We start from the raw sequence: 25216 nt of genomic DNA, 5'->3' as shown, positions 1-25216 counted from the left end.
GGAGGAGAGAGGTCAAGAACTGTAGAAAATAACAAAGAAAAACCTTCTTGTTTTGGAGAACAGAGTTTGCATCCAAGCATGGCCAGCCTAAGTGCTTGCTATGAAAGCTCTTGCATCTTCTGCCTTGGAAACTTTATCTGGATTTACCTGAATTACTTGAACGTGTATAATTGGGGTCTTCCTAAGAGCAGTCGTCTTCAGCATCTGGTCCAACGTTTAGAACAGGTCATGGATTCTGTGTTGCAGAAATGAGTGTGATCCTGATGGAGGGACATCTCCCCTCCTGACATGGGACCACATGATGGCAAACTTCATCACCAGGGGAGGCAAGCCCGAAGGCTGAGTGTGGTCCAACACAGACATGTCTTGAGGCTGAGGCAGGATGGTCTAGCACAGAGCATTGAAACTCTGGGAGCTGGAGCTTCTCTCCTGCCCTGAGAGCCTGTGCACAGGTGTGGTCGGTCAGCCATGTCTAGCAGGGGAGGCAAGAATACCACGGTCCTTCCCATAATTTCACACCTGCATTCCTTAGTAGAGCAAGTGTGTTGTGTAAGAAAAGGAGGAGAAGTGTAGAAATATGAGAGGGCTTTCAAAGGTTTACATAATCTTTTTCCATTTTACTTTAAAAGCAGAGCTGTTTTCAGGAAAGGAAATTTGGAGGATGAAAAATATGCAGTCAGGTCACAATAACAACAGCAATAATAAGTCCCACTGGGTGCTTTATGGCATCGCTGGTTGCACTGGTGAGTTAAACTCGCTGCAGCTGGGAGAGGACATCATCCCCGTGGGAGAGATGCTTTTTGCCAGGCATACGGTAAACCTTTGGCAGAGCCTACGGGAGAACGCAGTCCAACGATGCTGGACCCCAGCATCGTCTCTGGTGATTATAAAGCAGCTGAGTGCTGGGAGCTGTGCACAGTACAAAGGATGATATCTCTGTGCGTAAAAATTAATGCAGTCTCTGGAAACGGCCAGAACAATAAAAATTTACCACTTGTCTGTGAGAAGTCACAAGTTGTTTTTCATATACTCTTGTAGCCTTTTTCTTTTAGGGCACACTGAAAAGAATTTCAATGAAAATTTCAGCTCCTCATTGTTATGTTTTTTTCAAACCAAAATAAGGCTTCTCCCCTCTTTGTTCAGACATGTATGAAGCTTTTGCTTATGCGTGCACTGTGTGAGGAATACTGCAAGTGAGCTCCAAGATTAGTGTTGTACAACTCTTGCTGCTATGACTTTTTCTGCTCCACAGGGCTGATGAAACCCACGCTATGTCAGCCTGACAGCAGGGCTTTGCTTTAAAGACAAACTAGTCTTAAAACCCTGTTGATAATTTCACATTTTAAAACAAGAGCATTCACGTTGCCTGCTTTAGCCCTGGGCTTGCTGGATGTTCCCGTCTCTCTTAGCCCTCTGATGTACATGTGATTTGAAAGGATAGCATTTAACTAGTTCTGATTGTGATCCCTCCCCCCCCCCCCACTGTTTTCACTGACATCAACGGGCTTTGTATCAAGCCAAATAAGTCAGTCTTGCTTGCTTTCTTTTTCCCGGCTTGCTGCCATATGAGAAAGGGGTGTGCAGATGAACTTATGCCGTAAAGGTGTTGCGTGATGATGAATTTTAGCTAAAATGCACATAGGACAGCAAGCTGAAGCTATGCTGTAGAGCTATCCAAAGAGACAGATGGGATAACATCAGTGGGAGCTTTGCCTGCTGGAGAAACTGTGCCATTACTTCAAATCAGAGGTGAAGGTGGTGAAGCCAAGGACAAAGAGTTTGAATACACCTGATTAGTTTCTGTAGAGATTTAAAAAAGGTACTGCCTGTTACTTGACTGACCTTGGTAAGTAGGGGGGCTTAGGTAGCACAAGGAAGTTGGATGGGGTGGCAAAGGCTTTGCTATGGGTAGGAGGCTGTCTGCTTCTGCTATCTGTGACAAAATGTTAATCTTTAGAACTAAAATTCTTTAATAGTCGGTGTTAAAATGTTTAGTTTTATGAGAAATTATTCAGTGACAGCAGGGAATATATGCAGTCTGGTTCCCTGCTGTCTCACTTCATGCTGATTGCTGATACTGGTCCACAAACCAGAGTAGAGATGGACGTTTGGGCCTCGTAGTTAGCAATGATGAAGTGTGTGACACACCAGCAGAAGGAAATGCCTCAAGTTTATATAAAAGGCTTCTAAATTTGAGGGCAGAGGGAGTTTAGAAAGTGGTTAGGGAGGTTAGCCGCTCACTCCCATCTGCACGAGCAGATCCCTGCACTGCCTCAGGCCTCGCTGGGTTCACTTGTGAGGGCCAGGAGCTCCAACTGCAGCGATTCCCCTTTGAGCTCTTGGCCACCGAGATGACCTCTGCAAGTTGTGTTGGGCCAATAGGAAATGCTATACATGGAGACTCCTGCTGTACAGGAATGTTGAATAGTATGAGCATTTGTTGGCTAACAACTACTGATAAAAGATGCCAAAATTTGTAAGGCATGATTTCATCAGCGCTGGTAATGCTGGTCTGATCCATAAGCTATTCTGCTAGTCTGCCTGAAAGGCTCCCGTTCTTTATCAAGCATTCTTGCCAGGGGTGGTCTTTATCTCTTAATGTTTAATGACAGTGATCTGTTATTCCTTGTAGCCTTAAAACATCTTCTGATTTTGCCAAGTTTGGGAAGAGAGCATTGTCCCTAACTTGCAATGAATGCTACCTTGGTGTGTACAAATTACCTAGGAAGCGATGATTTGAGGGGTGTGTATGTATGTACGTATAAATGGAACATGACAGTTCAGCAGCAATTCTGAATTGGCTGTAAACAACATGCAGTGCTTCATATTATGCAGAAGGGAAACCAAACTGACGTGCAGCTGGTAGAAGCTGCTCAGCTCCTGGCTCACATATATATAGTGTATGACATTAATTAGTAGAGGCGTTTTGCCTACACCTGCTCAGTTGTTTCTGATCTTTTGAAAGAGCCGCCAGCGCTCAACCTTACTCCTCCACACCATGGAGCAAATAGCGGAGTTAACAATGTTTTCCTTCCAGCATTTCATAGAGCATAGGCCCCCATAAGCAATTGCTTATTGCTGGAGAAAGGAAGCAAAGGTTTGACTTGGCCTGTGCGTAGAAAGCTACCTTGAAGGAGGAAATTCCTGTGGGGACTCTGACATCTGTTTGGTTAGATCCCTCCTACACCACTCCACCTAGGGGTATGGAGAGCAAGGGTAGTTTCAAACCGGGTCCTTTGTATGAACTTGGATAATGCTGGATTTATGGAGAAATCCGAGTTGCAGTTCCTCATGCCTTGGCTGCTCCTGGAACTCCCTTCAAAAGAGCTCTCTAATTCAGAGAGCGATAATTAATCCAGCCTCTGAGTGCTTGTGAACCGAGGCCAGATGTGCAGCTCGTGTAGGTGGCATCTTTCATTAAGGACAGTAATCCTTGTGTCTCTCCTTCCAAGCTGCTTCCTTTGCTGTCAGCTGGAGCAGGATAGAAATCTGAAAGGCCTTCACTCACTGAGTGGTGAGGGATTGATAAACATTTAATCTTTCTTTTAATGGTTGATATTTAGCTCAAATAGCTAGTGATCAGAGACTGATATCCTGTGGTTGGCCCAGTGGCTTTAGTAAATACCTACCACCAGGGAAGGCATCCACACCACCAAAAAACATCATCAGAGCCAGCAATAATAGTATGCATGCGTACAGTCTCAACAGGGATGCCAAAAATTGAGTGTAGAGAGAGTGGCTTGCACAGGTAGAGAGAGTTGTTCCCTCAGACTGTGGCTGAAATGGTTGTTAGTGCCACTTCTGAGAAGAAACGGTTATTTCAGCTTTGAGGTGGCAGGGGGTGCACTGTGGGAGGCTGGAGCTATACCTGAGAGGTTTCACCTTCCTGTCAACTCCAGGCAGCACCTGAGTTGCACCTAACTCACCTGAGAAGTCAGCATATAACTGCATTTTCTGTTGGAGCCGTTTTGGTAATCCTGTGGGTACCTTTGGTAGAGGCCATGAGGAGGGGGCTCTGGGTGTCCCACATATGGGTGATGCCACTGGCTTCCCAATCCATGAGGCTTGACCATGGTTCAGTTGGTGGCGTGAGGGATGTGTTGGGCAGATGTGCATCTGTCTGTAAAGTACCTGCCGAGGAAATCTCCAGACATGACACTTAATTGGATAGGAGAAGACACACGCAGTTAATTCGGGGACAGAGCTGTGTAGCAACACATTCCTCTCTCAGCAGTGCTGCTCCCTGAGCTCGGTGGCCTTCAGGGACCTCCTGTGTTAGGTACGCAGTGCAAATGGTGGGAGAGTGCTGCGTACCGGGTGAAGACAAAACACGGGAGAAATATTTCAGTCCAAGTGTATAATGAAAAAGCTGTGATTGAGATATAGATATATATATAGATAGATATATATATATATATTAAGGCTGAAGAGTCAATCTTGCAAGTTTGGGATGCTAAGCCAAAGCCAAGGCAAGAGGCTGTGATTACAGTCTGGCCTAAAATGCTGTAGGATGCTTTTGAGACCCATAATTTACAGGATAATTAGCATTTTCCAAAGCAACAGATGTTGCATGATCGGAAGGAAGGTGGTTGGGAATGGGCAGTTTTCACCGAACAGCGTCCAGACTGCTGCTGAAGACTTCCTGAGCTCGAAGTCGGGCAAAATAAACAACTAGAGCTGAACGTGCTGTGCTGAGCAGGGCAAGTGAAGAGGGCATCGCAGGTCTGTGTTTTCAGTTAAGCAGACACACAGCTGGAACAGCTTCATTTTTTATTCAGTGATGACTGAATACGCAGAACCTCTACCAGGGGCTATCGATCCAGAACGGTTACTGGTGCACTGAGAGGCGTCATTTGAGGGAGTCCTCTGTAGCTTGACAGTGGCAGCCGTCAAGACAACTCCTTAGGAGTCAGTAACATTTCAAAACTGGTATTAAAGACTCTGAGAAATGTGTCTTGTCCAATTAAAAATTGTGGAAAAGAATTAGATAACTTTTTTCCTCCCCGCCCCGCCTCAATCGAGGATCTCTCCATTGTCCCCAGAACTCATGTTTGGCCTTGCATTTGCTATTCAGCTTTTATTTTCGTAGGCTGCACTCGAATCACACATTTGCAAGGAGAGGAAACAAGCACATTCAAAAGGAGAAAATAAGAGTAGTTTTCATTTTTTTTTTTTTTTGAAAATGAATCAAATGCCTTATCCAAAGCCCATTGAATTCCATGTGAGTTTTTCCCCTGACTTCAATGGGCTTTGGTTCTGGCTTTTAGCTCCCATGAAGGGTCCTGAACTGTCTGTGCTAGGGTGACAAGGAGGCTTGGATAGACAATTACCAGAGCTCTTCTCAGCCCCTGGCACAGCCAGGTTGCTAAGGAGACTTGGCCTCGGGATGGGCCCCAGCGCTCAGCCCTTCCGGGTTATTGTCTCCTCTCCCTGCCAAGGCACTCCAGTCGCGGCAGAGCCCCTCTTTCAGTCACAATACGCTCTACTTCGGCCTCTGGCAACAGCAAATCCTGCCCTACATCTTCCCTCCGCCGGCGTGCTCGGCGAGCAGCCTCTCTTCCCGCAATGTTTCCATCCCTGCACCCCCTGCATTAGGACCGGAGTGGTGGGATCGCGTCTTCTGGGCTCTGTTGGCTGTGAAACTTGGTTTTTGGCCCTTGTTATCCACCTCTATACCCCAGCATCTTCACCTGATGCATTTGCTTCATGATTTTCCTGTCTCTCTCCTCTCTGATTTTCCTCTGTGTTGGCTGCAGCTGGCCACCAAAAAAAATTGGAGAAGATAAAGCCAAGGCTGGGAGAGAGATGAGGCCCTCTTGTAGGAACCACCTGTCCAGGGACTTAAAACGTCTTAAAGAGCCAATTCTCAGGTCTCCTTGTGAAGTGTGCAGGCTCCAGTAGCCATTTCCAGGATGGTTCTTCCAGTCACTTCTCCCTCCGTCATCTGTGGCAGGATGGGCTCCCACCCATCTCCAGGTGTCCTGCAAGGCTGGGAGCTTCCTGGGCACCTCCTTCCATTGTGCCAGTTTTTCAGAAACTTGGAATTTTCCAGCTTTCCTGGATTCTTTGCAGTTTTCTCTCTTGGAGGAAGATATTCTGAAGTTTTAACATTAACAGGCTAAACGACAGTTTCTTCTAAGCCATTGGGCAGGTCTCTTCGTCAATCGTCTTTTCAGATAGCGAGTCTGTTTGTCTATAGATAAGCAAGCAGAATTGCTCAAGCAATTCTGAACAGCAATGCTCAAGCCCTGGGCACCTGTGTGGTGGTGTAAAATTTAGATGCTTGTAGCCTTGAATATGATATTCCTCACGTGAGCAGTCATTTTCGCTCTGCCTTTTGTTAGATAATTGACTCCTCAAATGGGGATGATGTTGGGTTTGTATCTGAACTGCATGTTGGAGAAAGCAAGCTGGTGTCTGTCTCTTAAGGTGGGATCCAGCATTAAGCATGCTGTCTCTTTATAATAAAGTTAGACTTTGGGAAGAACTAGAATAAAAATGAAACGTAACATACGGAGACTTATACGTAATTATCAGTTTGGCTCAATTATTTTCAGATCAATATACAGAAAATATTTTTAAATTTTAAAAATTTTTAAACATCCATTACATTTGCTTTTAAACATCTATTACATTTCAGTTGAACCAGGAAGGTCTGTTTAAGAAAGCAGGGCATATCTATGAAAAACCTGGTAGATCTGTATGTAGTTCACTAAGTAACTAATATTTATGGTAATAAAATTAGTATCTGCTACTTTTTAAGGTCCTTATGATGTAGTGTTTAGTATGCTTGAAGGCAGCTAATCTATGGGGTGATTTTCTGTATTATAGCGTATGCTATTGACTTGTTTTTGAAACATGTTGTGTTAGCAGTGAGAGTGAACCTCTAAAATTTCAGTGGTCAAATAGTAAAGATTTATTTCTTGAGGTTCTGGTTCAATATTAATGAGCAAGGGGAGTATTGAAATCAGTAGGGCTGCAGAGCTATGAGATTGGTCACCAACTTGTTTTGTATGGAAATACTGTTTGTCCGAGTTAAATAACTAGAGATGTATATGTTCATTATAGTTTAGTGATGATCCTGATTATGGTTATGGAAGGGTAATGATAAAAATAGTTTCACCAGCCTTTAAGATTTTTTTTTTAAAAGCAACTTTGACTCTTTTGCTAGCCTTCAGTGAAAAAGAACACACCGTTTCCATCTAATATTAGTGTAGCCAGTTCTCTGAGTGATGATAATCTGCTTACACAGGTAAGGCTTGTATTTTAAATGCGAAATAGCGATGTGAGATTTATGAATATGGTTTTAACAGTGCCTACACTTAAGCAGAATTCTTAGGTGTGCGTGGTTTGCAGAGAAATAGGAAAGACAGGATAGCATCCTGAAATGACTATTTCCAAGAAAAGATACTGTACAGAATGATACTTGGTCATTTGTAATTAGTGGAAGTTTCTCCATATTTAGTTGTTTTCCCCAATACTGAGTGTATTTCTTGTGGTCCTTGGACTCCAGGATTGTCATGAAACCCTGCTGAGTTTGCGTGGTGATGGTTATGTTCTTCTGTGCTGTTTGCCTGGGTGGGCATGGGGATGCTCCCTTCTGCTGAAGTGGGGGAGTCGACAAACACTAATCATTGCTCCGTATGTTGGAGAGCAACTAAAGTTTGTTTTTAACGCATTTACCCTTAGAGAAGAAATTTCACAAATGACTTACCTATACATATGCACGTACTTTATTTACATTTTTTTTAACGGAATTTGGGACCAAGAATGTAAGAACTTTGCCTTTGCTTTGCCTCCTCTTTTTTTGGTAGAGGAAACGTTTGACAGTCATCAATAAAAGATTAAATCATTGATGGCTATCGGGATAAACTAAACACATTTCATGTGTTGATGCTGGCGTAGTAGGAACTTTTCCAAGATGTTTCAGGCCTCGTTCTCTGGTTTGTTTAAGGGCAGAGAATAAGGTCACAAAGGAAATCAAACCCTGATGTGGAGAAATGAAACGTGAGGCCTACTGACTTCTAAAAAACATTTTAAATAACATTCTCTAAGGTTTCATTTTATACTGAAGGCAGCTGTAATAAGTTTTGGAAGATGGTGTAAGGTTTCTATTAAAGAGAGATTTTTGCTTGCTGTTTTTGTACCCAAATGAAGGGGCGAGGGAGGTGGAATTAGAGCTTATTTAGTATAAGGTGAAAAACTAAAAGTTCTCTCCAGAACTGTAAAATAGTAATTCATATGTTCTACTGTAAGTTACAAATTAAAAAATATTAAACTGTTCCTAGAGCTTTGAAAATGACACACATAGCCACGGAATAATTTAATAACTGCAACACAAATGCACTTTTGCCACAAGTAAAATAAGACTGCTGCTTTGTACTATTGCTGCCAGCGTAGCCTCAGTGAATAAATTCCCAGTAGATGGTTGCCGCATGCCAAATATATTGGACTGTATAAAAGATCCCATTGTTCCATGGGCATCATTATTTGCTATTACACTCACAATGTTTGCTTGTGAAACAGTTTATTGGAAACTAGTATGTTTAAGAAGGAACGCTTGATTTGAAATTCAGTTGATTTGGCTTGTAACGTCAAAGCTTTTACAGCGTACAGCCTCTAAAAATAAATATTTAGGTCTGCTGTTTTTTACTTATCTTCGAAAGAATTCCTGGAGCAGGGGAGAATGGGCAGCTCAGGTTGGGGATGGGCAATGGGCTTTTCACTTTCAATTCATATGTTGAAAGTATATATAGGTCAGTATTAACTTTACATTCTTATAAAAAGAAACGGACAGAGTTAGTTTGCATGAAGAAGGCGCTGAGTTCCCAGCTAGGCTGATGAAACTGCAGCTCTCTGAAGGTTTTCTGGGGAGGCTGGTATTGTCCATCACCCCTACTGGATAATAGAGAAATTTGGTAACCAGGGTTGTCATTTTGAGGACTTTCTCTTATGCGATGTTGGACTTAAAATTTTTTACACTTTGCCCACTTGCCTTTTCCAGGAAAAAAAGGCTGTTGGTGACCCTGGAGGCTGGGGAGCTGGGCTCCTGCCCTGCCCACCACCCAGAAGGTTTTAGCAGCTTTTAGATCAGGCTTAGTGAGGGTAGTGGAAAGCTGCCTCGCTGTCATAGCTGAGGATGAAGCTTCCATCGATGCTTTGCCCAAAGGCTATATGTATCGCATCCACAAAATTGGGCTGGGAACGCTGACTGTAGTGGCTCTCCCGATACCCAGACGATACAGGGTGTGCTCGGTATATTCAGTGACGTAAGCTTGACCAAGAACATTTGATAAATGCTTAAGCAAGTCCATCGATCAAAAGCTCTATTGGCTCACGTTAAATACACCCCAGTTTTCCAGAGAACTCTCTATTTCCCTGTGCCCTGCTCAGAATAAGACAGAACTGGTATTTCTGCTGCTGTGTCTGGGTAAAGTAGGGAGCAGCTATCGTGGTGGGACTGGTCAGAGTGTATTGAAAAGTCGAGCTGTCTGGTGTGTGCGTCCTGCACGAGGATTTTCAGTGCTGAGGCTTCTGCTGCTAGTTTTGGGAAATTCCCTTTAGTTTATTTTAATACATTAATCAGTTTTTTAAATTAGTCAATAATCTTTCTTCCTAATTAGTGGAGGTTTGGTCCAATTAGAATGTTTCAAAACTCAGAGGTACTTATTACAATAGCTCAAAAAGAAAAAAAAGGTATTTTACTTAATTCTTGCTGAGTTGAACTATGAAAAATGCTTAAAGTTTTTAAGCAAGGTTTCTCCCCTCCCCCCAAATAGCTATTCTTTATATTACAAGTGTAGTGCTCAAGTCATCTCCTTTGAACTGTAGTTTTTGTTATACGTTTTGGCTGCAGCGTTATTTCGGAGGAGTCAGCCAACAGGCTTACAGGGCTTTTTGGCTCGAGTTCACTTAGAGTTTTCTTGGCAGCTCTGCTTATTTATGCATCTTTATTTCTCTCTTTCTCTCTCTTGCTCCTTCTCGCTCCCCCTCACCACCCGACCAGAGCGGTCACCGCACAGGCCCATCCTCCAAGCTGGCCTTCCAGCAAATGCCTCTGCAGTCGTCGGAGGTGACGTCGAGTTTGTCTGCAAAGTCTACAGTGATGCTCAACCTCATATTCAGTGGATAAAACATGTAGAGAAGAATGGCAGTAAATACGGACCAGATGGACTGCCATATCTTCAGGTTTTAAAGGTGAGGCTTTACAGATGCTGACGATGGTGATGACTTCTTTAAAGCATTGAATTTATTTGATGTAAATCCAAGAATTTTGAGATCTGAACTTCTTTTGAAAATGGAAGTGTTTATGATACAAATGAAATAATGAGTTAGATAAACATTTGATTGTCTAAATGCTAATTGTGCAGCTTATAGACCCTGTTTTGCTCTTTTTTACTTCCGTGAAGTCCTTTATCTCTGAATGTTTCAGGCATGACTTACTCGGAAAAAAATGAAAACCCTCTTAAAGAACATCATTGACATTTATGTATGGGTAGAACGCATCCAAAACATACCTGGGACAGTCTACTCCATTCCTTTCATGTTTCTTCAGCCTCTTTATTTCAAAGTAACGTGACACCTGCTGCCAAAAGCTTGTTGGCAGGATTGGGTTTTCTGGATGCTGAGCCTGCAGAGATGTCCATTTTTCACTGGCCTATCGGTGGTGTCATTCCTGCTGGCAGGCGTTTTGAGCAAGCCTGACCAAGGAAACTCCAAAGTTTTCTGAGCTGGGTGGCATTGCCAAAACTCAGTGCGTTGGCAGGCAGGACAGCCAGCTCTAAACCATCTTGTTCCGCACCGCCGGTGTGCCAGCCCAGGTGCTTTTTACCCCCACGCCGCTGTTTTCTAACTCCTCGTGTGATGCTTTGGATTTAAAAAAAACCAACCAAGCAACAACAAAAAACGCAAACAAACCCCAAACCCTGAATGTTTTGACGCTGATACCTGTATGAAGTGGAAGGCATATTCTTATGACGTGTTGGTGGTGGGACCATAGACAGATTGGTGTCCGTTTTGGGCAGCAGTGACATTGTTCTCCTGTGTTATTGGTCTATTCTAGCATTCGGGGATAAATAGTTCCAATGCTGAAGTGCTGACACTGTACAATGTGACAGAGGCGGACGCTGGAGAATATATTTGTAAGGTCTCCAATTATATAGGGGAGGCCAACCAGTCTGCCTGGCTCTCTGTTCTGCCAAGTATACAAGGTAACAATGTTTTTTAAAGCAAGCTGGATGTAGAAGCTGGAAAAAATGGTGCTTTGGGAGACTGCAGGCAGCTTGTAGGATAACTCTTTGGCCTTGTGGTGTATGTGTAATCCTCCTTTGGTGATGCAACTGGTATTACACCAGCAGCCATGGAAAAATTCCCACAATAATTCTGTGTGTACCATAAGCACTGGTTTCTGATGCTGATCTTCATTCTCTCTTGTGTTTGGTGTCTTTGTGTCTGTGTGTTTACGTCCAGTTTTGTTGTTAATTCTGCATACTTTGCAGTTCACATATAGGGTACTTGTTGAATAATGTAATTACCACCTAATTAGTGTATATTTATATATATACATGTGTGCATATATATATATGAAATGTTCACATAAGTACCCACTGAAGCATAAGTCACTAAACTGACCTGACTTATAACTTCCCACGTCACCTGCGACTGTGCAGGGTGGGAGGGTTTTCCAGTTGTTATTTACCTGTTATTAACTGGGTAAAGTTAACCTGTTATTAATTGTTAATAACAATAAAGACTGGCAACAATGTGACTACAACTCACATCTAAATTTACTTTAAAATGGTTTGGTAAAAATGTGTTTATTCCCTCATCATGTATTTCAAAGTAACATTTTTGAATGGAAGAGAGACAAAAAGCAGCAAACAATAATTTCTCTAAGTCTCCATCACAGAGACCTTGATGCTGATGCCCTGCTGCACCCATCTTGGGACAGCTGGAAAGTTCCAGGTCTAAGATTTACTCTATTTGTATGCGTTTGGATAATCACTGATATACTGATTGGTTTGGTGCATAATGACTTGTCAAGCCAGAGATTTAGCAAGTCTGGAAGGAGACCAGAAAAAAAAAGCCTTCCAGAATTTTTTTTTTCAGTTTCTAAGATTTAGAAAAATGTATTTTATTTCCATCTTCTCGTTCTTGAACTTTTGGGGTCCAGTTTTTCTCCACTTCTCTGAGAGCCACAACTGATCTTTTTCAAACAAGAGCTGAGATACCTTCTGCTGTGCTTCTAAGCAAACCACCAAATTTTACCAGACTTCAGATTTAAAACAAGATTTGGCAACACTGCACAATGTACAATATTTAAGTGTAGCGCAGTGGATGATGCAAGGACCATATGCTGCTTAAGACAGCTACTAAGTTGTGGCTTTTGGAGCAGAATTTTTTCCTTTTTTTTTTTAATCCTTTCAGAGTATAGTTTTATAGTAAATTCTTTCTTCTGAAACAGGTGACCACATGTGAAGGAGCCCGCATTCTGTCCTACTTTTCCTCCTTGTTTTTCTTTCAACTTTCTTTTATTAAAAAAGAAGAGGGGAAAAAAAAAAAAGCTTTGTGGGTTAATTTTTCCATGTCATTTGATTGCATGCATGTTTAGGTGGTGAGTTTAGGTCTGGTGAAGGGTGTTGATTACTTTCTGAGGTGAGCTGGGACCTGTTGGTAAACGCCTTTTGGATGAGGGATTGTGGATGGGGAAGGAGCTTTGCATCTCTACACCTCTGCCTTTACAAAGTGCAAAGCCCTGTGGCTCCATCTCCCTATCCACAAGAATTCTCTCAATGTCTAGCTTTTTCTCTTGCTTCCCTCTTTTGTTTTTTTTTTAGGCTGCCGGTGTTAACACCACGGACAAAGAAATTGAGGTTCTCTATATACGGAATGTAACTTTTGAGGATGCTGGGGAGTATACATGCTTGGCGGGTAATTCTATTGGGATATCCTTTCACACTGCATGGTTGACAGTTCTGCCAGGTATACACTGCTCTCTTTCTGTGGTTTTTCCTCTTTTTTTTTTCCCCTTGTTGATTGCTGCAGAATTAGCACGGCTTCTGTCTCAGAAAAGGACTTTTACAATGATTTTTTTTTTAAAACACAGTTGTCTCAAGCCAGTGAATTGTTTCGTCACATATTTGCGACTCCAAAAACCTAAATACAAAAAAAAAAAAAAGGGGGGGGGGGGAATGGCTATTGCACTTAACTGAAATATTTTTACATTGGTTAAATGTTCATCAGAAATGCTAAGGAACTGCATTTCCTTAGCACTTCAGTGAGATAACTGAAAATCAGCACATTAATCATTGTAAACTTTTTCAAGAGGAGGAAATTCAAAGTTTCTTATGAAGCTTTGGGACTAATTTGGCCACAGTCATGTACTGGTTCATTAAATACCTGAGCTGTTCAGTGTGCTTAAATTCACTTTTACCTATCATCCAAATCTCTTATGGAAATTCTAATTTTAATGCCAATGGATCGTGTACAGAAGCAGTGCCTTCCATATCTTGGGAATCGGCTCCCTGCATCTTTAAACATTGCATGCTCTAAGAAAACAAGTAGTCATTTGCTTTTACTGCAAAGCATGTCTTGCTGTTCTGGGGTTGATGATGTTTCTGTCCTCAAAAGAAACAAACATCAATGTGCTTTATTGCCTGAAAATTGTTATCAGCTGTTAGAAGATGTAACTGTAGTTGGTTTTGACACTAGTCAAATTTTCTCATTTATAACTGTTGGCAGCTGCCTTAGGAGTTCCTTTGAAAAAACATGAACCACCTGAGGTTTGCTGGGTCATCTTGAGCTTACCATTTATTAATTGTTAATCCTAAGTAAAAGGTACAAAACCTGCATGTGCATATTGCTGAAGTTCATATTATGGGAGTGAAATGTTCCTACCTTCTGCAGATAATTTCTTACCCTTTATTAAAATATATTGAACAAGGCAACATTATTACATCTCACTCTTATGTGAACACCGACCTTGTGTGGTCTGTCACCAAGCAGGCAAAGCAGTACTTGTGTAGAGCTTGCTTCTGCTAGCAGTGTTTACATTTTGCAAGTGCTTGAACAGCATTTTTTTTAACCGATTTTCTTGAATGAAATATTTTTATAAGCCTAGAATGAGGCACAAGAAAATTTCAGCTTGAACGTGCATTGCTTGCGGAGTGACCACTGATTGCTGTGGAATGCTGTTTATCTGGGGGATGAATCCCAGATAAAGGATTAGGGACAGTGTTTGCACATATAACTGTCTTGAAGATAATTTCAAAATGGTTTCAATCAGAGTAACAGCTATGTAGAACCACTCCCACTAAAATCTAATCTCATAGACTGGTAACCACTGATGAGGTTACTTGAAATATGCAGTCCTCACAAAAGAGGACTCATTAATTAACATATTGCTAGCAATTCAGCTTTTGCTTGTGTTATGCTTTTTAATCTGACACTGGGCTCTTCAAAGGACCTCCGGGGAGTTAGGCACCCAGCATGAACGGCAGCGAGTTAAGCAGCTGGGCAGCCGGGTCCTCAAAACACTCTTGAAATCCCTAATCTGAGTTTAGAAACATGATGAAGGACTGATTCATCCTGCATTCCCTCTTTATTTTGAGATCGCAGTGAAAATTTTGGATAAACAGGCAATGCAGACTCAAGCCCAAATGTCTATTTGCGAATTTAGACACCTTTCTTTTAGGCTAGCTAATTCAGTATTTTATCTTTAGATGTGTCTTTATGTAGTTAAAAAGAATTACAGGGCTTTTGAAGTTTGACTTGAGCAACATAATGAACCTGAGCCTAGTTTGAACACTTTGTTTTTTTCTTTTGCCCTGAGATGATACTTGATTATCCAATATTTCAATGTATATGTATCTACCTATCTAGGCAGACACGTGTATGTCTATATATGTATGCATACATGCACAAGCTCAGGCTCAGTGCAAACTGAGAAGTCAAAGCAGTGATCTAGAAAGAGGAATTCATCTCAGATTGCAAGATGGCCTAATTATTCACAGTATTCCGTATGTCACACAGTCACTGTGAGAATTGCTGATATTTTGCCATTTCATGTTGTTCCAAGCGCTGTACTGAACTATGCTTGTACCACGTGCTAACTCTGTGGCATGATTGTTCCCTCCCCAAAACTTCCAATCCAGCTCCTGAAAAAGAAAAAGACTATCCGACATCTCCAGACTACCTGGAAATAGCAATTTACTGCATAGGGGTCTTCTTAATTGCCTGCATGGTGCTGACAGTCATCCTGTGTCGCATGAAGAACACCACCAAGAAGCCCGATTTCAGCAGCCAGCCCGCTGTCCATAAGCTGACAAAGCGAATCCCTCTGCGCAGACAGGTAACAGAAAGTAGATAAAGAGTTTAAAAAACTTTTACCAAACAACTAAGCCAGCACATCCTTCCTTAAAAGCTTTGGAAAGGGGAATAAATAAGCTTTATACGAAATTGCAGTAGGGGTGGGATTTAATCTGGCACCCAGGAGACTGGCATGGGAAGAAAGTACATCTTAACACGGCAATGTGTGTCTCAAGGCACGGAAATCAGGGCAGGGATGTTAGAGGAGAAATGTAAAAAATTGAATATGTTCTGTATTAGTGGTCTATAGATGGAAAAAATGTATTTAAGGTATTTTGGGGCCTGATCCCACAGCTCATTGAAGTCAATGGAAAAATTTTTACTGACTTAATGGACTTTGGAACAGAATCCTATTTAATTGTGTATTTATAATGTTTCTAAGGTGACTATTATTGTAGTAACTAGGTACCAGATACAGAGAGGTGTTTTTCAGGAAGAATTTTGAAGACTGAGGGGAGGGAATTTCATAACCAAGCATCCAGAAACCACCCAAAAATAGAAAAAGACTGTAATAAAGTAAAAATAGGGGAGATGCTATATCAGATCTCGGACAGTTTGATTAAGATGCTGATGCTTTTGAGTGAGGAACAAAAGCAAATGTTAGATTTAAAATGCACACAACAGCATCGCATGAAATATATTTTACAGTTGCTTGTGGCTGGCAAGGAGCGTTTTTGGAGAGGGCAATAGCACAAGCAACAAACCAGTTGAACGCGTAACAGGACTTTGGCTTTGTCATGGGCCATCACTTGCCAAAACAGCCTCCATTCCCACATACTATCCTCTCCTGAAAGACTTGTTTCTTTTGAAGCTGGAGTTTAATATGTTTTGATTTTCTTGCAGTAGGTCTTCAGGATAGACCTCTGAACCCACCAATTCCACCCCCAGGTTTCAGCCCTGAGAGAGTGGAGGGGTGTTGGCATGTGAGGCTGTGGTTCACTTCATTATTCAACATAGGGACCATCTTTGGGGGTTGGATCCAGGCTCTGGTCAGGGGGTTTGGATCTGAGGGTTTAGTTCGGGTCCATCTGCACCATGAATAGGTTGTGCAGAATTTCTGCAGGTTGGTTTTACAGCCTGTCCAGAATATTACCACTGTCAGAGTAATACATGCACCTTAAAAATAGTTCTTCAAAAATAGTGTGGGTAAGTGTTTGAAATTTAGATGCATGATCACGCAGAGTTAGGGTGGAGCTTGGTCTTGGGATTTTGAACGGTATTACTTTTTTCTGAACCCTTGTTTCATGGTTTCTGACTCTCCTTGATTAAAAATACTACAGAGTAGTAACGGTTTAGTCATCTTCCTCTAAAGTGCAGTATTTTATAAGATCTTGAGGTGGGGGACATGAACTTTGTCCAGTGTGAAAAATATTTGGTTTGTTTTATGAGCAAAAATGTTAATTCTTGTTTTTTCCGACTTTCTTTGCCACTTTTGGGGGTTTTGTTGTAATTTTATGATTTTACTCATTTGCTTGGAAGTCACTGGGGAGAAGAGTCTTTTGACTCTGAGTGTATCAAAAAGAGTGATGAAAAGCCCTCAGCTCAATTCACACATCTCTGTGGCTAAAAATCTGTGTAGCTTTCTGGACAAAGAAGACTTTTCAAATGTTGTATACTTAACCAGAGATTGATACATATCAGCTGCTTAGATAAAAGACATTTATTAGATTTCTGCCTGAATACAGAAGCATCATAATGACTCAGAGATAAGTTGACGGCATAAAAAATACCTAGGGTTTGGTGTGAGCTCAGTTGTGTCAGTTGGAAATGGTTCCTCGGGGGGAGAGTGTTATTTCATTGTGTGTGACAACAGTACCAACCACTGCCCTCAGTTGAGTTATTTATCACTAAATGATGCAATATGGACCTTCTCCAAAGCTATTGTTTCCACAGAGGAAAAAAATCTCTGTCTTACAACATGCTTGTCAGATAGAGTTTTATTGGTTTATTTTGGTTTTCTGTATTTTCTTAGCAAAATCAGCATTGTGCTTTTAAAAGTGGGAATAATTTTTTGGAAAACGGTATATGTTTGAAAGTGCGAATCCTATTGCAACCCCTAAGCAAAAATTCCACTCCTCTCAATTCTCCTGAGTACTTTTTTATTAACAGGAGTTTCTCATTGAAGGGTGCTCTGCTTTCGTATCTTCATAGAGGAAAATATAACTACCAGAAGCGTTAAAAGAAATCTGTATTTCTGTTTTGATGATTTCACTGGTCATTTCACTAATTGTTTGTATTAGCTTGCAGGGGCAGGATGAGAGGAGCAGTCCCTGAAGACTTGCTTATTAACAGTGAAGATTCCTTAATTTTTCAGTTAGCATCTCCTTGGTCTGCAAGGGTTGCAGCAGTTTAGTTTCTGCATCTTTTAAAGCTGGTTTTGGGTTTCAGAATTGTTGTCACAAATCAAGAATTAAAAAGTAATCCAGGAGGTGTTTTATTTAATGGGTATGTGTTTCTGGATTATTCAACTCTCTCTGTTTTGTTGTACCTCCAGGCTTACTTTTTTATTTCAGTTTATTTGTATATCAGAGTATTGTATTTAAAGCCTGGTGGGGTTTTGTCACTAAACCTTTATTTATCTATTGATCCCAGAAGGTCCTCCCTTGCCTTTGTGCTGTGCTGTGTGGGGGAGGAACAGAGAAAGTGGCCAAGCTGTTGAGAGGATGGGTGAGAGCGAGCAGGGGAGGTGCTCGTGGCAGGTAGACTGTGTGAGCTGGGCAGAGATCTTGGGCTGGGTGATGGGATTTGTTGGAATTCCAGAGAAATGAGGCCATAGATTGGGGAATTCTTGATATTGTTTTCAAAGCTCTCTGCTGCTGGGTCAAGCTCCCTACGGATCTGGATATGAAAATAATCCTGGTTCACAAAGAGGCATTTGCATGACTGTGATGCCATCTTGTCTAAGTGGGATAAGAGTCTTGCTGAGTAACATATGGTTTGGTTTGCAGGCCTGGATTCTCGTACACTATTTAGTCTAAGCTACTACAGGATTCTATCATTCCCCACATGCAGGCGTTTTTCTCCTGCCAAAATGCAGTTCTTTTCACATTCATAGGAAGGGTCATGATGAAGTCAGGGATTATCAGTTCCCTCCCCCTACAATCCTCAGCCTCACTAGGATCTGGTACTTGGTTTTCGAAATAGAAACTGCTTGCAGGGAAATCAGCAAGCAGTTCCTCATCTTTATATAAAAGCAGAGAGCTGTGGTGCTTCTGTTGGGATTAGCCATGTTCTGCATAGAAGTACCAGCTTGTGAGGGAGTGGGAAGAAGAGTTTGCAGGATTGAACATCACAAGCCAGTTTGGAATATAAGCTTTAGGTGACAGGTTCACTGAACAAAAGGTAAAGAGTAGCCTTCAATAGGATATACATCTATTTTGTAGAACTTTTTTTTCCTTCTTTTTGTTTAACAAATAAATTATAATTAAAACAGACAAAAAGACAGTGCTGCTCTAGTGGTTATAGAAGGTCCCGTCTCTTGACTTGCCCAGTCAAAGTCAAGTACAAGTGTGTGTGATCACTAGAGCATTTCGTTAGTGCTATCACAGTTAATCTGTCAAATTTGGACCCCCTCAACTTGGGTGTATATATATGTCTTAAATAGGGAGAAATGATTTCTTATGCTTAGTATTTTAAATGCATTCCCATTAATTTATATCTAGTGTGGTTGCTGATTCTAATTCTTCATAAAAATATAGTGAGCACATTTGTGATGAGCAAAGACTGATGGGTTTAAAGTAAGACTTAAGCTCACCAAGCAAAATAGGTAATTAAAAATTATGATGGCAGCTGGAACCTGAAAAAATAAAAGTAATCTGGAACAAGTAAAGTAACACAGTATTTCACATAGTATTGAGCTGTCAAAATATCATTCATTTTAAGGAATAGACCCTGAAATACAAAGATTAATACACAACTGTCAGTACGATATCTTGCAAGGAATTTACCTTAATACTTATTTTAGTTTCCTGCTTTATCCTTGGATTCTCTATATGAAAACCATTGCCTTGCCTAGTAGTACTCATCTGTTATTTTGTAGTTGTGTAAGTGTTTCAAAAGGAGTGCTTTCAATGAAGGGGTGGCGCGTGTGTTTTAAATGTCAGTGCTTAACATGAGGAATCCTCAATTCCATGTAGTGTATTTAGCCTTATATTTTCCTAGATCCAGTCACTTGGACCATTTCTATCTACAGCTAATAGCATTACTTACTAATTATATTTATATACATATATGCATATGACTTCAAATTAGCTTTATAGCAGAGCCTTCAAAAAGACTGACAATTGTAGGAAATCACTGCATGGCTGCTAAAATCTCACAGCATGAGTGCCAGAACTGACAGATCTAGGCTTCGGGATATGGTATAAATCATCAGTGGAGGAAAACACCCTTCATAATCAATTACAGACAATTACACACTGCTCCGCAGCTGATTTTGCCACATGGCATTAAAAGATTCCGGCAAAGATTCGTTTGTTTTAAATGCTCCACTGCTTGGAAATGCTTGTAAAGCATTATCTCAGAGCTGATTAAATACAGTGTGTTGGCCAAAGGACAAATATGTTGTTAAAATGGGGATATAATAATGCACTGGTGTGTGAGGTTTGGACACAGTGGGCTTTTCTCCTTCTCAAGTGCAGATATGGAGCTAAAGGTCTGTCTGAGGCTGATACTTTTCTTGGTTCTGGCCTCCTAAAAGCAGAAAAGAAGCACACAAAGAATATTTTATGGTGGAGGTCTACCTTTTTGTTGAGGATAATGAATACCACAATAGTCCTTTCAGTGTTCTGCTCAGGTCAAGCTGACTTCTGCCTTCCTTGCTTCAATTAAGCACTCAAAATACCTCCTTAGTGTAGTGTCATCACTGAAAATGGGCGTCACCAACACAGTGAGCAGACCTTGAAGATGAGTAATTCACCTGCATATCAGGTGCCCTTCCTTGCTTCTCTGCCCTGGCTCTGCTTTGTTCCTTTATCTCCAAGAAGCCCATGTTGGTGAGCTGGGTGATTGCCCAAGAAGTTCATACATTTTGACTAGATGTCCAGCTGCTGCTGCTTGGCACCTGGTAGACCCAAAGTGGCCCTGGAGTCTGTATATTGGCCAGGTACAATTACAAGTTTGCTGCAAAACCTCAGTATGTCCTGTGTCCCATGTACCTTGAATCTTTGTATAACTGAAAGCAAAAAGAGCATCCACATACTTGAAAGCAACTCCACACGCTGAAATGTGGGGTCCATGGCAGGAGTGTCACTGGTTCTGGAACCTGCATGGTAAGGGGTTGGAGAGCAGTGCTGCAGGTGAAAAGGGGAAAGCAGCAAGCTGGAAAAAGGCTTTCTATATACATGTAGATTAAAGCTGTCCATGTCTACAGACGTTGGAGTAGGTAGGGTTTTCTGCATTGTTTTATAGTGCACTCTAAGGCAATGAAAAGAGATGCTTAAGGGATGATTTCAAAGGTTAATTCTTTACTATTGCAGAAAAGGTGAAAGGCCATTTTGAAACAGAAAATCTCCTCCAACCACAGGCCAGCCTGGGTTGGCTTCGTCTTTTCTGGAGCAGATTTTTATAGCCCTTGAGCTCCTGTAACTGTACTGCTCCAGTTAATCAATCGGAAGAATATTCCCTGGGAGTGCAGTCCATTTTTCTTCTCCCAGGCACTGAGTAGTTCCTCTGGATTTCTCATCATTCCTATCCACGTTAATGCACTTGGGTTACCTACAGCGTCTCAGGCCAATCATCCAGTTACTGTGTGAACTAAACATGCAGCTGTGTTAAAAGGGAAATTGACAGTCTTTCATCTGTTTTTTCTATACATTATTACTATTTAACTTCTGTGTTTGAAATGCACCACCAGAGTATTTCAGTTTATTGCGAGTTTACATTTATAGGTTTTAACCATGCTAAGACTGCTGAATTGTGAGTGTAAGAGCTAGTGAAAAGATGAAACTCTGGCAGAGACCTGAACAGTGTCTAATACAAATAATGTATTCATGAAAAAAAAGACCTCAGAACATTTTGGGCCATTCCTGATACATAAGGGATATCATCTAAGTTTTGCAGCTTCACTTCCATGCCTTCCCGATGTCCCATGAAAACAAGGGCTATAATGACAAAGAAAGGCAAGAAAGTAAAGGCAATGTTAATAAATAAATAAATAAGACTCAAGACTTGAATAAAGATTTTGGCAGAATGGCTGGAGAATAGTGGGTGGATTTTGGAAATATGGAAGAATTGGTCATAGAGTATTAGTAGGTTTGTGGTGAGAGATGAAAAAACGGAAACCAGAAATAACAAAAATGAAATTCAGGGGAAGTTGTGGGGGACAGAGGAGTTGCCACATTGTTTGGGGGAGATTTGCACATTTCTTAGTGCTGAGCTGGTTCATTTCATGAAGCATCATTTTTAAACCATAATGAATGAGCAAAAAATAAGCAAAAGTCTAATTCCAGCCCTGGTTCTCATGCTGGCTTGCCATGCAGCTCCAGCAGGTGTGTTCCCCTCTGCAGACTGGGCACGGCAGCATCTCTCTCTCAGGACTCTGTTCAGTATTCACTTACTGATGTATTTAGAGCTACATAGTCTGCCTTAATAGTCGTTTTCTGTTTGTATCCCAAGTGGTCACCATATTTATTATCCTAGAGGAATATGTCAGGGGCTTATATTTGCTGAAAGTAAATATTAACATTAATGTTGGTGGGATGAATGAGTGGAAAGCAGTGCACCTTTCTTTTTTGAATGGTAGCCTTATTTGTGCAGTTATACTCTCTTGTTCTATAGACACCACATCTAGCACGCAGAAGCTGGAGCTTCTGATATCAAGAAAGGTCTGTCAGCTGCACTGGTTACCAAGGTTAATTTTTTGATAGCAATCCTTAACACTTTCTTCCTTATGAAACCTCTTTCCCATTTTAATCTCTAGTCTTAGAAAAACGTGTCAAGAAACCAAACCCATTTGATGAGATGGGTTTGAGGATGTCTACTTGCAAAAAGACCTCTCAAACAAAACAGGTGGTCAGAGTTGTGATGGGAGACTTAGCCTTGTCTTGTCAAAATACATTGTGTAAGAGCATGACTTGCAAAAGCCTTTCAGCCCCATTCTGAGGAGCTCGAGTAATTCTGTGGGCTGAGGCACTGTAATTGTTAATTGGACTTAATATAAGGGGAGCACTAAGTTGGAGTTATTGGGTGTCATAGAGACGAGAAGATTTTGCGTTCATATCACTGTGTGTCACTGATTTGCACTTTAATGCTAGTAGGATTTGTTTGTTTATAATTGCTTTTTTTATCTAGTTATAAGACCTGTGGAACAAAATTGTAGCCTGGTGACATTTTACATAAGCGAACCTGGTGTCAAACTTGACTCCAGGTGATGAGGATGAAGGTCGAGAGTGGTAGTTATTCCGATGCTCTAGGCTTCCAGCTTGGGCAGGGTCCCAACAACACTGGCTGAAAAGCACCTCCTGCCGCCTGATGTGAGGACGGGTACCAGCGATGGCATTGTGAAACAACCTTCATCCCACGTTGGCCACCAGATTTGGGCTTGGCCAAGACTGTCATGGCGTGAAGAGCGAAGGAGGATTCACACTTAAAGGAGGGGAAGACTGGCAATACAAGCATTTTTGTTTTGTGTTCGTATTCACTTGAAACTCTGAGGTCAGCAGACAGCAGGCTGCTGCTTGCAGGTTTGAGGAAAGAGCCTTATAGAAGATACATCATTCACACCAAAACAAGTTTTGTTACATGGATGGAGTAGCTGCCTCCTTTTTCAAAGCAGTTATCATTAAGTACCTTTGATGCTCATTTGATGAAAATGTTGTTGAGGCAGATGAGAAATCATACTCCAAAGTGAATTACATTTCAAAGCATTGGACATTAAATTATTTTTAGGAGCTCTTCTCCACATTGCCTGCAGAATCTTTAATTAAGAATGTAATTAACTGAAAACTTAAGTATCCCCCAATCATTGTGATAACTTTTTGATGCTTTCAATATTGAATGCTTAGAAAATACAGAATCATAGAATCATTTAGGTTGGAAAAGACATTTAAGATCGAGTCCAAATGTAAGCCTAATACTGCCAAATCCACCACTAAACCATGTCCCTAAGCACCACATCTACACGTCTTTTAAATACCTCCAGTGATGGAGTCTCAACCACTTCCCTGGGCAGCCTGTTCCAATGCTTGATTAACCCTTTTGGTGAAGAAATTTTTCCTAATATCCAATCTAAACCTCCTCTGGCACAACTTGAGGCTGTTTCCTCTCATCCTATCACTTGCTACTTGGGAAAAGTACAACCCCCACCTCCCTACAGCCTCCTTTCAGGGAGTTGTAGAGAGCGATGATGTCTCCCCTCAGCCTCCTTTTCTCCAGGCTGAACAACCCCAGGTCCCTCAGCCGCTCCCCATCAGCCTTGTGCTCCAGACCCTTCACTGCTTCGTTGCCCTTCTCTGGACACGCTCCAGCCCCTCAATGTCTCTCCTGGAGTGAGGGGCCCAACACTGAACACAGCATTCGAGGTGCAGCCTCACCAGTGCCGAGGACAGGGGCACGATCACTGCCCTAGTCCTGCTGACCAAACTATTTCTGATACACGCCAGGATGCCATCGGCCTTCTCAGCCACCTGGGCACACTACCAACTAGTATTCAGCCGGCTGTCGACCAACACCCCCAGGTCCTTCTCTGCCTGGCAGCTTTCCAGCCACTCTTCCCAAAGCCTGTAGCGTTGCATGGGGTTGTTGTGACCCAAGTGCAGGACCCAGTGTGAAAGAATCCAACATTTCCTACGCAGTAACATGCACATAACCTTGGTCACTGGCACTGATAGAAAATATGGGAGCCTTTGCAAAAATACCATTTTTCAATTAAAAATTCAAAATTTCAATTTAATAGTAACACCAAAAAATAGTAAATTGTATGCTGATTTGGGAAAAGAAATGGTGACACGGACAACTAGAAGTGAGTGGAAGAAGAGAGCTTATTGGTAACCTCTGCTCACCGTATAAGCTGCCCACTTAGGTACCTGAGGGTGGTATGTAAATACTCTCAGTTGATTAAAAAAATATTAATTTGATAAACAAAAAGAGAGAAAAGTGTATTTAATTTTATCTTCTGAGTGAATGTATTTAAAACTTACAGGGTTTTCAACCTATGGGACAGACTTACAGCCTTGGCAGCAATTAGTCAGTGTTGTGCTTACAAGGGAGGGTAAATGCGTGAGAATAGTGCACGAGAAACAAGACTGTAGGTTCAGCCACGTTTTCCTGATACCACTGTTCTGAGCTGGCTTGGTTATCAGGTACTGCTGTTTTTTAGATACTGGGTTGAGATTACATCTCCGCCTTTTTTGTTTTTCTTTTTGCATCTTGTATTGCAACAACAGGTGTCGGCCGACTCGAGCTCCTCCATGAATTCCAACACACCTCTGGTGAGGATAACTACTCGCCTCTCCTCTACTGCCGATGCCCCCATGCTGGCAGGAGTCTCGGAATATGAATTGCCAGAAGATCCAAAATGGGAGTTTCCAAGAGATAAGTATGTAGCCTGTTTCTCTTAACACTACCTACACGTCTGAAAAACATGACACAGTATGAAAGGAAACATCTTTCCCAATGTCTCCCAGGGTTTCTTTAGTTAAAAGAAAATCTCAATTACCTGAACCTCCTCTGAAGATCAAGATCCAATTCCATTATCTGAAATCAGTCTTTTTTTAAATAGAAGCTGAATTTTCTCTGCCTGTCGTTCTGATTTTATTTTCAGATTTCTGGTCGGTTTTCAGATACCCTGCTGAAATGTAACTCCTCTGTTACGAAAGGAGTGAATCTGAAATGTTGAATCTGAGTGAATGTG

General features: G+C 41.6%; 1 protein-coding gene across 4 annotated transcripts in view; it reads left to right on the top strand.

Moving 5' to 3' along the window:
* FGFR2 (fibroblast growth factor receptor 2) overlaps window positions 1–25216 on the top strand; it is an 88517-nt gene that overhangs the window by 44897 nt on the left and 18404 nt on the right. For 2 of the 4 annotated variants that reach the window (XM_072870920.1, XM_072870921.1), the window contains 4 exons: window positions 10007–10197; window positions 12837–12981; window positions 15153–15356; window positions 24751–24901. In XM_072870920.1, coding sequence (XP_072727021.1) covers window positions 10007–10197; window positions 12837–12981; window positions 15153–15356; window positions 24751–24901 — 691 coding nt within the window. Of the gene's footprint in view, window positions 1–10006; window positions 10198–12836; window positions 12982–15152; window positions 15357–24749; window positions 24902–25216 lie in introns of all 4 variants that reach the window. The other 2 variants (XM_072870922.1, XM_072870919.1) reach the window with 1 other exon arrangement.

Source organism: Ciconia boyciana, chromosome 8, assembly GCF_034638445.1.
Source record: "Ciconia boyciana chromosome 8, ASM3463844v1, whole genome shotgun sequence".
Taxonomy (NCBI): Eukaryota; Metazoa; Chordata; class Aves; order Ciconiiformes; family Ciconiidae; genus Ciconia; species Ciconia boyciana.
Note: the sequence above shows the minus strand (reverse complement) of the source record. Positions and strands in the feature narration are given on the sequence as shown.